Source organism: Lissotriton vulgaris, chromosome 12, assembly GCF_964263255.1.
Source record: "Lissotriton vulgaris chromosome 12, aLisVul1.2, whole genome shotgun sequence".
Taxonomy (NCBI): domain Eukaryota; kingdom Metazoa; phylum Chordata; class Amphibia; order Caudata; family Salamandridae; genus Lissotriton; species Lissotriton vulgaris.
Window position 1 is genome coordinate 12885016 of NC_141700.1, and position 13512 is coordinate 12898527.

At 58.1% G+C, this 13512-nt stretch overlaps 1 protein-coding gene across 3 annotated transcripts in view; it reads right to left on the bottom strand.

Moving 5' to 3' along the window:
- MISP (mitotic spindle positioning) overlaps nucleotides 1-13512 on the bottom strand; it is a 152160-nt gene that overhangs the window by 48373 nt on the left and 90275 nt on the right. For all 3 annotated transcript variants that reach the window (XM_086946732.1, XM_086946733.1, XM_086946731.1), the window contains exon 6: nucleotides 12592-12637. In XM_086946732.1, coding sequence (XP_086802858.1) covers nucleotides 12592-12637 — 46 coding nt within the window. The remainder of the gene's footprint in view (nucleotides 1-12591; nucleotides 12638-13512) is intronic.

A 13512-nucleotide genomic window follows, 5' to 3' on the forward strand; every position in this document is an offset into this window, starting at 1 on the left:
TGCGCCGGATACGTGGCCTCCATCCCCCGTGCCAGGAGCGCTGAATCCCACAGCCCTCCCGAGCAGACCGGACTAGAGACTAACCTGGAGAGACTGTGAGTACCTCGGGAATTCCCACAAAGTCTCCCACCTACCCCCTCCATGAGGCCCGACCATTCAAGAAGGAAAGCTGGCCCCGAGCCCAAGTGCTCATAATCCCTGATCTGATGAGAAGCCATATATAAAGAACTTGTTTTGCCTATAACCTATTGGTGTGGTGTCCCTTTGTAGTGTACTGCTGTCTCTGTGTACATGACCATAACTGCGTAACCCTCCCCTCTGGAAGGTCTGACTCTAGTGCTCGGTAACGTTCCTGGAGGAGAGGGGTCCCGGGTGGTCAGGAGTACTTACCTCTGCCCCCCCAAAGACCTCCCCCCTCTAAGACTGGAATCAGCGGGAAGGATCCGAATCTGCATTTGTGGTCATTGTATAGGGGAGCAGCTGACACACTTCCTAGCGCCATGAGTCTTACCAGACCCAGCGAAAACCCTACCTTTCAAGAAAACCAATTAGAAAATTACACCCATGGGGAACTGAAACAATTCTGTAAGGACTTTCAAATCCCCACCACTGGCCTAAACACCAAGGAAGATTTCCAGAAGACCCTGAAGGCCTGGGTAGAGTCCAGGGCACCTCCTCCCCATGTAGAAGGGAACGGCGCTGGGGACAGACAGCAGAACGAACCCAGGGCCCCTGAGAGGGAGAGAGCAGTTTCTCCTGCACGTAGCGGCACACTAGAGAGAGGCCTGTCCCTAGAGGAACTGGCAGATCGAGAGAAGAGCAGAGCCCACGAGTTAGAGCTAGCTAAGCTAAAAATTGAAGGGGAGTTAAAATTAGCAGAAAGGAAGTTAGCTATAGAAGAGTTGAGGTTGCAAGGGGACTTGGAGGAAAAAAGTTGCAGCGAGAGCATGAGGAAAGGAAACTCCAGCTAGAGCACGAACGGAGCTTGAAGGAGCTCGAACTCAAGGCTAGGAGTGAGGAAGCCGGCCCCCGGGGAACCGAGGAACCCCTCCCCCTGTAGAAGCCAAGGTTCACATCCCTAAAGACGTAGTCAAGGAATACTATAGGAACGATGACATTCAGCAATGGTTTAAAGCCTATGAGGCAGGGATGACCTCCCATCGGGTCCCTGAGAAGGATTGGGGGGCCGGGCTGTGGGGGCGATTCCTGAGCGAGGGGAGGGATACCTTGCTAGAACTCCCCTCCACGGTACTGAATTCCCACAGCCATATGAAGGAGGCCCTAGTAGCTAGGTATGGGCTCACCCCCGAGATGTACAGGCAGCGGTTCAGAGATTGCAAAAAGCTCCCTGGTATCACCTGGGTGGCATATGTCAACTTTTACAGTAGAGCCTTAGAAGGGTGGATCAAGGGCAGCAAGGTCACCACGTTCGAAGAGTTGTTTGATTTGATAGCCTGGGAGCACCTATCCTTAAACTGCTTTGTGGAACTGCGCCAGCACCTCCTGGACAGCAAGCTTACTAACCCCGGGCGGCTCGCCATGGAGGCAGACCGCCGGGTGAACACCCGGGTCCCCAGGGGCCCAGTGGGTGACTATGCTAGAAATGAGAAGGGCCCCCGACAGCAAGGTGGGGGGAGGCCAGGGTAGGCCTCGGGAGTTCCCGCCAGGGCCCCAACGGAGCCCCCAAGGAAACCAGCAGCTCGGGTCACAGTCTCCCCCCGTGACGAGCCCTGGGGTCCCCCCAGGCAGACCGGGGCTAAGGGACACCACAGCTTGTTACAAATGCCAACAACTAGGCCACTATGCCAGTGACGCCCAGTGTCCCCTCTACAAATAGCCCACCATCTCTGGCAACCCCCCGTCACCTGACCGCAGTCACCCTCGAGGAGGAGTTAGAAGCTCCCGAGGAGTGGGAACCCGTGGCGATGTCCCTGGTTTCTCTAGGGGATGGAGGAATGGTCCCCGGAACCCCGCTACCACCCAACACTATGAAGTACGCGCAATGGGTGACCGTCAACGGACACCAGGTAGAGGCCCTCCGTGACACCAGTGTCACGGCTGTCCGCTGTCACTTGGTATCAAAGGAACAGATTGTCCCTAACGTCCTCTGTCCCGTCATTGCGGCCGACAATTCTGAGAGCCTCTGCAAAATGGCCCAAATTCCCTTTGAATGGGGGGGGAGTATCCGGCACCCTGCAGGTGGGGGTCCGACCCTCCATGCCGGTCGATTGTTTGCTAGGCAACGACCTGGAGACCTCACCGTGGACACAGGTAGAACGAAAGGCTCATCTGAGAATGATGGGCCTACCCGAGTGGGTGTGCGCCACCACCCGGGCCATGGCTGCACGGATGAGTGCTCCAGAAGAAGTGGGGCGAGAAAGAGGGACCCAGAGCCCTGCCCTAGAGGGAGGAGAAAGGGAGTGCGGACAACCTGACCCCATCTCTCCTGAACCCCTAGGGGACCCCAACCGTGAAGAAGAAGAAGCCTGGGGCCCTACCGGAGAGCAGATTGCAGAGCTGGGGGACCTCCCTGGATTGGCCGAGTGGCGACAAGAGGGAGGACCTTCCCGGTAAGAGTTCTGCCGAGAACAGACCACATGCCCCACCCTCCTAGGCGTGCGGCAGCAGGCCGCCGCACAGGCGGCCGGTGAACAGTCCGGGTCCCACTGGATCTACTGGGAGAATGGTCTCCTCTACAGCGAGCCTAAGTCTGCTGAGCTAGGGTCAGCCCGGGTGCTGGTGGTACCCCTCTGCTTCAGAGACTTCCTACTGGGCCTGGCTCATGACGTGCCTCTAGCCGGACACTTGGGACAAGATAAGACATACCACCAACTGGTCACTCATTTCTATTGGCCCAAGATGCGCCAAAACGTAGCGACCCACTGCCAGTCCTGCCAGACCTGCCAGGCCAGTGGGAAGAGTGGAGGAAGGCGCAAAGCCCCTCTCCAGCCCTTCCCGGTGGTCAGTACCCCCTTTGAGCGGGTGGGAATCAATTTTGTGGGACCTCTGGACCCCTGGACCGCCATGGGCCACAGATTCATCCTAGTCCTGGTGGACCATGCCACCCGGTACCCCGAGGCCATCCCCCTCCGAACAGTGATAGCCCCCATGGGGGGGCGGGTACTGATGGGAATATTCTCCCGGGTGGGATTCCCCCAGGAGGTAGTGAGCGACAGGGAGACCAACTTCATTTCAAAATACATGAAGTCCCTGTGGCAGGAGTTTGGGGTGACCTACAAATTCACCATCCCGTACCACCCCCAAGGCAATGGTCTGGTTGAAAGGTTCAACCGGACCCTCAAGGGAATGATCATGGGCCTGGAGGAGCTCCTGAGGCGTAAGTGGGACGTCCTCCTACCCTGCCTCTTGTTCGCGTACCGGTAAGTCCCACAGAAGTCCCTGGGGTTCAGCCCTTTTGAACTACTCTATGGTCACCCTGTCCGAGGACCGCTAAGCCTAGTCAAGGAGGGCTGGGAGACAGCCCCCTGAAACCCTCCCCAGGGTGTATTCTGATACATCCTGGCCCTAAGGAACCAGACTCGGAAGTTCAGAGAACTCGCACAGGCCGACCTCGAGGCTAGCCAGGAAGAAATGGACCGCTGGTATGCCCAGAATGCCACTCTGGTAGAGTTTCAGCCTGTCAGCAGGTGTGGGTGATGGCCCCGGTGGAACCTTGCGCCCTCCAGGACAAATGGACCGGTCCCTTCAAAGTAGTGGAGCGCAAGAGCTAGGTCACCTACCTGGTAGATGTACAGTCCCCAAGGAACCCTTTGAGGGTCCTCCACGTGAACCGCCTCAAACACCACTTCGAATGGTCTGAGGTGTGCATGCTCCTAGCCACCGATGATGGGGCGGAGGAGCAGACCGAGCCCCTGCCAGATCTCCTATGTGCCAAGGACAAGGATAGCTCAATGGAGGGAGTGATTCTCTCCCTTTCCCTGACCCTTGGACAGCACGAAGACTGTCACCAGCTATTGAGACAGTTCTCGGACCTGTTTTCCCTGGTCCCCAGTGTCACAGATTGGTGTGTCCACGATGTAGACACTGGGGACAGCACCCCTGTGCGGCACAAAGCCTACCGTGTCCCAGACCGAGTCCAGTCATGCATTAAGGAGGAGGTCTCCAAAATGCTTGCCCTGGGGGTAGTGGAGTCCTCTGACAGCCCGTGGGCCAGCCCCGTGATCCTGGTCCGGAAAGCGGCCGCCCCAGGTACCACACCCGAACTAAGGTTCTGCGTGGATTGCCGTGGACTCAATGCCGTCACGCGAACGGATGCGCAGCCCATTCCCCGGGCAGATGAACTCATTGACCGTCTAGGGGCAGCACATTACCTCAGTACTTTCGACCTGACCTCCGGATACTGACAAATTGCCCTCACTGAAGGAGCAAAAGAGAGATCCACCTTCTCCACCCTCGATGGGCACTACCAATTCAGGATGATGCCATTCGGAATGAAGAACACCCCGGCCACCTTCCAGAGACTGGTCAACCGGGTACTGGCGGGGCTGGAGGAATTCAGCGCCACCTACCTGGATGATATTGCAGTGTTCAGCACCGACTGGGGAGAACACTTGCGACACCACTGGGAGGTGATGTCGGCCTTGCTCCGGACCGGGCTCACCTTCAAGGCCAGTAAGCGCCAGATTGGGCAAGGGTCAGTGGTCTACCTCGTGCACCAGGTCGGGAGCAGCCAGGTGGCCCCCCTCCAAACCAAAATCGACGCCATCCTGGCTTGGGAACTCCACGACGACCCAGACCAGAGTGAGGGCCTTCCTCGGCCTCACTGGCTACTACCGGAGATTCATCAAGGGGTATAGCAGCATAGTGGGGCCCCTGACAGAATTGCCCTCTAAGAGACAGCCTAAGAAGGTGCACTGGACCCCACCTGTCAGAAGGCTTTTGACGCCTTGAAGACAGCCATGTGCACCGCCTCAGTACTCCAAGCTCCTGACTACTCCCGGGAGTTTGTTGTCCAGACCGACGCCTCCGAGCTTGGCATCGGGGCAGTTCTATCCCAGCTAAATGAAGAGGACCGAGACCAGCCAGTCGCCTTGATCAGTAGGAGATTACTACCCAGGGAGCAAAGGTGGAGCACCATCGAGCGGGAGGCCTTTGCGGTGGCATGGGCCCTGAAGAAACTAAGGCCTAACCTGTTTGGAACTCCCTTCCGGGTCCAAACCGACCACCGGCCCCTCAGGTGGCTAATGCAGATGAGGGGGGAGAATCCCAAGCTGTTGCGGCGGGCCATTTCCCTCCAGGGGATGGACTTCAACGTCGAACACTGCCCGGGTACTGACCACGCCAATGCGGATGGTCTATCCAGGTTTTTCTGCCTCAGTGAGGAGAACTCCCAAGGGGATGAGTAGTTCTCCCTGCCTTTCAGCTGGGGGGGACGTGTGTTAGACCAGTCCTCCTTGGCGTGGGCCTTCATACCACCCGGCCCAACCGGCCCTGGTGCGCGGCCATCCCCAGCGTAGCCCTGTCCTCTGTCGTACCTACATCCCCCCCTGATCCCAGAAGTAGCGTAGGCACCCCGACATAGAACCCCCAATTCCCCCCAGCAGCAGGAAGCCTAGTGCCCAGATCCAACGAGAGAAACCGGGGTCCACCAGCGCCTCCCCCACAGGGTCCCAACTCCAGAGAAACCCAAACCCCCCATCGCCCCCCTGCCCAGCTGTGGGTTGCGATCCCTTTCCCAGTGGAAGGTTGTGGAGGAGTTTCGTTCGCACCTCCTGCCCAAAACGGCTCCGCTCCCTGCCAAGTGGCGGAAAAGCCCACCTCCGGACTTCAAAGTAGACGAGTGCCAGATGGCAGGAGGCACCGACAATCAGCCCCAGACCCGAGGAGCCATCTGGGAGGGCTGGAACTTGAAAGGGAAGAGGAGAGATATAACGGGTGCCACCTCAGGAGAATAGTTAGTTGTATACCGGAACAAGAGGGCCCTGCTGACGTGTTCGTGGCCCGTCCGACGAGAAGAAGAACAAGAACGTCGCGCCCCAGCCACAGACCCCCAGAGCCCTGCTGACTGGATCGCGGCTCCCCTGACCCCGTGAGGATGCTTTGTTGCCCCCGACTCGAGTCCTGCTGACTTTGGCGCGGCTCGAGCCTGCACTGCCTCTACAGCAGCACGTCCCGTACCTAGGAAGCTCTTGAGATCCTGTGCGCTCCAGCGTACGCACCGCATCTCCAGCAGTACGTTCCGTACCTAGGAAGCGCTTGAGATCCTGTGCGCTCCAGCGTATGCACTGCATCTGCAGCAGTACGTCCCGTACCTAGGAAGTGCTTGAGATCCTGTGCGCTCCAGCGTACGCACCGCATCTGCAGCGGTACGTCCCGGACCTAGGAAGCGCTTGAGATCCTTTGCGCTCCAGCGTACGCACCGCATCTGCAGCGGTACGTCTCGTACCTAGGAAGCGCTTGAGATCCTGTGCGCTCCAGCGTACGCACCGCCTCTACAGCTGTACGCCCCGTACCTGGGGGTGTCTGAGGGCTGTGCGCTCCAGAGTCCGCACCTCGACGACATCAGCCCGTCCCGTACCCGGAGGCGTTTGAGACCCTGTGCGCTCCAGGGTACGCACCGCCTCGACCGTTGTACGCCGCATCCCGGGGAGCGCATGGAGACAGTGGCGCTTCAGGGTGTGCCCCATAACGGAGACCGGACCCCGGAGCCCTTCGCGCTCCAGTGTATGGGCGGCACTGGCCTGTCACCGCCAGGAGAGGCGACACAACATGAGTGCTCAGAAGTAAGAGCCGTACCCGAAGCCCAGGGTGCGGACAACGTCAAGTGGACGAATCGTGGTAACGGGTACGAGCTGCACACAAACCCGCTGCTCTAGACCCCATCCATATCACGCGACTCGAGGCTTGTGAGTCGTACGCCTGATACCTCTACACTGCAGCCTTCCGTATCCCGCGGCTCGAGGATTGAGAGCTGTGCGCCGGATTCATGGCCTCCATCCCAAGCCATATATAAAGAACTTGTTTTGCCTATTACCTATTGGTGTGGTGTCCCTTTGTAGTGTGCGGGTGTCTCTGTGCACATGATCATAAATGTGTAACTCACCCCTCGGGAAGGTCTGACTCTAGTGCTCGGTAACGTTTCTGGAGGAGAGGGGTCCCGGGGTGGTCAGGAGTACTTACCTCTGCCCCCCATAGACCTCCCCCCTCTAACAACACATAACAGCAGAGCACACTGGAAGGTTTAGGCAAGGTTTAGGCAAGAAAATACCTACTTCCTAAAAGTGGTATTTTCAAACACAGAATATAAAAATAATTGTCACTAAAAGATGCACTTTAATATTAGGAGCTCAGGCATACTAAATTCGACTTTCCTATGATGTTTCTTGGGTCAATTAGGATTATACCAATTCATACAGTCAATTTGCAATAGGGAGCATTCGCGCTGTGGCACTGAATGGCAGTGGCACAGCGCCCAGAGCATCTAACACCAGCAAACACAAAGGAGACAGAAGCGAAAAATGGAAGGGAAACCCACGCCAATGGTGCCAGGTCTAACAGCGGCCCACAACTTCACATCTCCCAGGCGGCCACCACAGCCCCGGTGTACCCCGCTGTCCTCGCACGGAGCGGCCCACGACTTCACATGTCCCAGGCGGCTACCATGGCCCTGGTGTACCCAACTGTACTCGCATGGAGCTGTCCATAACTTCACTTGTCTCAAGCGGCCACCACAGCCCCGGTGTACCCCGCAATCCTCGCATGGAGCGGCCCACGACTTCACATGTCCCAGGCGGCCACCATGACCCTGGTGTACCCAACTGTACTCGCATGGGGTGGCCCACGACTTCACATGTCCCAGGCAGCCACCATGGCCCTGGTGTACCCAACTGTCCTCGTATGGGGTGGCCCACGACTTCACATGTCCCAGGCAGCCACCATTGCCCTGATGTAGCCCACTGTCCTCATATGGAGCTGGCCACAGCTCCTCACATAGCCAAGGCTTGGATTCTGCACGATGGCCACACAGAGTGACCCACTGCCCTTCACATGTTGTACATGAACAAGTCCCGTGGCACCGCTCTTTGCCACAAGGAGTATCTACCACCCTGCTGGCAGCACATGTGCACAGGTTCCACCTGCACTGGTGCAGACAGGAGAACCCTCCATGGCAGGCAGTGGTGGGACCTTCATCCTGCAGGTGCCTGTGAGGGCAGCCAGCGTCTTCATGCAAATGATGCCTGTTGGACTTGGCCCTTCTGGCAAGTCCACCCCTGCAGTTTTTGCTTGTTATATGTAACCTGGGGATGGCGATTCCCACTCTGAGTGTGTGTGGTGAGAGAGAGACCTGCCCTCCCATAGTAATGCATGGGGAATATATGTGTCCCTGGTAGTTCCTGATGTGTGGGGTATGCAGGGTCGAGTTTGGTATGTGAAAAATCGTGAGATTGAATGTTGCGCAATGGTATATGCGGCATGAGTGTGTCTAATGTAGAAGTCCCACTTTTAGAAGTTGGCATATTTGTGTAATTTGTGTCTGGCGTGTGATTGGCTGAGGCAGGCTGGTGAGCCTGGCTCCAAGAGTCTGGGAGGGTCTGCCCCGGTGGTGAATGGAGTGTTTAGCATGCTGATGTGAGGGGAGGAGTGAGCCTGGGCCTGCTTGTGGATTGACTGTCTGGTTTGAGGGTCCTGAATGAGGCTGGGTTTTCCCCACACAATGCTGGCTCCACCCCCTGGGGTGCGTCTGATGTCCCTAGCCTGGCCAGTGAAAAGAATCCCCCATAACCAGTTCCAGCTGGTTCTCTGCCTGCCTGCCCCTTTAGACAAAGGATGTTGTGTATAAAAAGGGTGCTGTGACACTCTGAAATGTTCTTGTTCCCAACTTGAATCCACCAGGGGCATGCTGCTGCTTGGGCTCAGGGTAAGGCTTGCCTCCCTGGGCCCTGCCCAGCTCCTGGACATCTGATGGCCTTTCCCTTCTAGGGGCTGCTGGGCTCCACCGGAGGTCCTGGAATCTTTCTGGACTTTGCTGTTTTCTTTGACCTCTAGTGCTTGGGAGCGCTTTATCCTGCTTATAGCGCTGGGAGCGCGGTATTCCTATTACTAGCGCTGGTTCTGGCCCTCTAGCGCTTGGGAGCGCTTCATTCCTGTTACTAGCGCTGGGAGCGCTTTATTTGACAAGCCGGTGCCCACCCGGCATTTGCCCTGTGCTCGGGACGGTCCCCCGAGCCCCCAGCGAGTGCTTACCTCGCTGACCCCCTTGTTCGCCATATTTACGAGAGCGCCTACCCCTCGCTATCCCCCCGAGTTCACCGCTGCTGGCCCGGGACCCTTCATGATGTCTTTCCCGGGCCGCGCTGGGATTGGTGGCCGGCCCGGGATTTCGTGCTGACGTGTCCCCGGGCCGCGCCGTGATTGGCTGTCAGCCCGAGGAGCTGGAGGGACGGGCTGAGGAGGACGAGAAGGCAGGGAGCGGCGGGAGCCTCCTCCGCGCCCCTGCTTCCCCCCGAGAGAACTGCCGCTTCCCCCCTCCCCGGGGCCCCTAGGAGCGAGAGGGAGCCCCGGAGAGCGACGAGAGACCGTGGTGAGCAAAACCCGGTGAGTGCAGAGAGAGGAAGAGGAAGGGCGTCGGGGCACATTGCCGTTGCCCGCCCCTCCCCTCCAGCGCGAGCGCCCGGGTGTCCAGTGGCCCGTGTGGCCCCACCTGATGACGAGTCCCCCTGAGAGGGGCTCCACCGATGCGCAGCAGAGCCCGAGGGGCTCAGGGGGCCAGTCTTGAATCGCGAGTCCCCCGAGAGGGACTCCACCACCTCTCCTGACTGTTTATGAGCCCGAGAAGGCTCCAACGTGGCCCAGTTGTTCCTCGAGCCCCGAGGGGCGCCACCTTGGTCCCTTGTCCCGCCGAGCCTGCGAGGCTCAGCCCCAGCCCCGTTCATTCCCGAGCCCGAGAAGCTCCCTCAGTGGCATCTCTGCCCCGAGCCTGTGAGGCCCCAACGTGTTGCCCTCATCATCTACAGCTGCCCAGCACTTCGTGGGCAGCTGCTACGTGTAGGTTTATTCTGACTACCTACAGCCTGTCCTGACATCGTGACATTGGGCGTCCTAGCCCCAGAAAGGCCAGTTGGCCTGTTGAAAGTTATTGGCTAATGTTAATGTGATTCCCGAAGAGTTATTCTGTGTTGCACCTCTGAAGGTGCTTCTGTACGTTATGTGCTTTGTCATTCCTTCCTTCCTGAATATCCTAGGTCTCGTGTATGTGGCTTATGGTTATCGTGAGTCCTAATGCTGGTTCTAGGAAGCTCCCAGTTGTTATGTGTTTTAATGCCAGTTCCATCATGTGCATATTCCTAGCAGTGGCCCCATCAATCAATCAATCAAAGACATTTATAGAGCGCACTACCTACCCGTAGGGTCTCAAGGCGCTGGGGGGAGGGGGGTGCCGTTACTGCTCGAACAGCCAGGTCTTCAGCTTCTTCCTGAAGGAGAGGTGGTCTTGGGTCAGGCGCAGATCGGTCGGGAGGGAGTTCCAGGTCTTGGCGGCCAGGTAGGAGAAGGACCTTCCTCCTGTTGTCGCTCTTCGGATGCGGGGGACGGCGGCGAGGGCGTGGTTGGCTGAGCGGAGGTGGCGTTTGGGAGCGTAGAAGTTGACTCGGTTGTTGAGGTAGCTCGGGCCTTGGTCGTGTAGGGCTTTGTGTGCGTGGGTGAGGAGGCGGAAGGTGATTCTTTTGTTGACGGGGAGCCAATGCAGGTCTCTGAGATGTCCGGAGATGTGGCTGGTTCGTGGGATGTCGAGGATGAGTCTGGCTGAGGCGTTCTGGATCCGCTGGAGTCTTTTCTGGAGCTTGGCGGTGGTGCCGGCGTAGAGGGCGTTGCCGTAGTCCAGTCGACTGGTGACGAGGGCCTGGGTGACGGTCTTCCTGGTCTCGGTGGGGATCCACCAGAAGATCTTCCGTAGCATGCGTAGGATGTTGAAGCACGCCGAGGAGACGGTGTTGACTTGCCTGGTCATGGAGAGGGAGGAGTCCAGGATGAAGCCCAGGTTGCGTGCGTGGTCTGTTGGTTTGGGTGCGGTGCCCAGGGCGGGAGGCCACCAGGAGTCGTCCCAGGCGGAGGGCGAAGAGCCTAGGATGAGGACCTCCGTCTTGTCTGAGTTCAGTTTCAGGCGGCTGGTCGTCATCCACTCGGCTACCTCTTTCATCCCTTCGTGCAGGTTGGCTCTGGCGGCGGCGGGGTCGTTGGTCAGGGAGAGGATCAACTGGGTGTCGTCGGCGTAGGAGATTATGTTGAGGTTGTGTTGGCGTGCGATGGCCGCGAGGGGGCTCATGTAGACGTTGAAGAGGGTGGGGCTCAGTGAGGATCCTTGAGGGACGCCGCAGATGACTTCGGTGGCCTCTGACTTGTACGGTGGTAGGCGGACTCTCTGTGTTCTTCCGTCGAGGAAGGAGACGATCCATTCCAGTGCCTTCTCCTGGATTCCGACGTTGCTGAGGCGCTGTGTTAGGGTGCGGTGGCAGACAGTATCGAATGCCGCGGAGAGGTCTAGGAGGATGAGGGCCGCTGTTTCTCCGTTGTCCATCAGGGCTCGGATGTCATCGGTGGCGGCGATGAGGGCGGTCTCGGTGCTGTGGTTGGCTCGGAAGCCAGACTGTGAGGGGTCGAGGGATTCATTCGTCTCAAGGAAGGCGGCCAGCTGTTTGTTGACGGTCTTCTCGATGACTTTGGCTGGAAACGGGAGGAGCGAGATGGGGCGGTAATTCTTGAGTTCGGTGGGATCCGCTGTGGGTTTCTTGAGTAGAGCGCTGAGTTCGGCGTGTTTCCAGCTCTCAGGGAAGATGGCGGTGTCGAAGGATGTGTTGATGATGTCTCGCAGGTGGGGTGCGATGACAGCGTCGGCCTTGTTGAAGACGTGGTGGGGGCAGGGGTCGGTCGGAGATCCTGAGTGGATGGAGTTCATTGTGTGGACGGTGTCTTCGGTGCTGATCGGAGTCCAGGCGCGGAGGGTGGTGGTGGGGGGCGGTGGTTCGGTCTTGGCGTTCGTTGGTTGAGGGCCCCATGGCCCTGCCCTGTATATAGTCCCTTGTAAATTCTGCCCGTGCCCCTGGCACCTTGTAAATTGCGTGTTCATATCTAAGTGTGTTTTTCAATACAAAGGCTATTTTCATATATACCTTGTGTGGAGTTCCTTTTGTGGGGGAACCGGGAGGTTGTTGCTGGGGGTGCGTGCGCAAATGCTTTACACATCGCCTCCGAGATAGGCCTGACTGCTCGTGCCAAGCTACCAAGGGGGTGAGCAGGGGTTATCTTTGGCGGGTGACTTCCTTACCCTAACTAGGAATGGTGATTTCTGCCAGGCCTTGGCGCCAGCCTTGGCCAACCAGGGATCCCATTTCTAACAATGCCCACCCTGCAGAAAGTGAAGAGGGCCCCCAGTCTCCCATGTCTCACAGATATCCATTGACCTTGGGCTGAATAGAGACCCCTCGAAGGGCTGCTGGGCCCTGGAGGGCCCCTTGCGCTGCAGGGGCTCCAGAGGCCTGAGTTGCGTCCCTGAGGACAGCTTCAGGGCAGAGAGCAGGAGGACCCGCGCAGGCGCTGTGGTCAGACCTGGGGTGTGGGTTGAGGTGAACTACTTACCGACTGGGCATGGGACCGGTCCCGGTGACTCGAAGCCTCTGGGCTCCTGCAGGGGGAAGAAACAAGCTGGGGTGAGACATCCGAGAGAGAGCAGTACGGAAGTCAGGGAAAGGCGAGGAGAGACACCTGACAGACGGAGAGAGGACGGATACAGGAGACATGCAGGGCAGAGACGAGGACAGACACTTGACAGACAGAGACAGGACGGATACAGGAGACATGGATGATAGAGGCTAGGAGACACACCTAACAGACGGAGAGAGGACGGATTCAGGAGACATGGAGGGCAGAGACGAGGAGAGACATCTGACAGACGGAGAGAGGACGGATACAGTAGACATGCAGGGCAGAGACGAGGAGAGACACCTGGCAGACGGAGAGAGGACGGATACAGTAGACATGCAGGGCAGAGACGAGGAGAGACACCTGGCAGACGGAGAGAGGACGGATACAGTAGACATGCAGGGCAGAGACGAGGAGAGACACCTGACAGACAGAGACAGGACGGATACAGGAGACATGGATGATAGAGGCTAGGAGACACACCTAACAGACGGAGAGAGGACGGATTCAGGAGACATGGAGGGCAGAGACGAGGAGAGACATCTGACAGACGGAGAGAGGACGGATACAGGATACATGGAGGATAGAGGCTAGGAGAGACACCTGACAGACGGAGAGAGGACGGATTCAGGAGACATGGAGGATAGAGGCTAGGAGAAACACCTGACAGACGGAGAGAGGACGGATTCAGGAGACATGGAGGGCAGAGACGAGGAGAGACATCTGACAGACGGAGAGAGGACGGATACAGGAGACATGGAGGGTAGAGGCGAGGAGAGACACCTGACAGACGGAGACAGGACGGATACAGGAGACATGGAGGGTAGAGCCTAGGAGAGACACCTGACAGACGGAGAG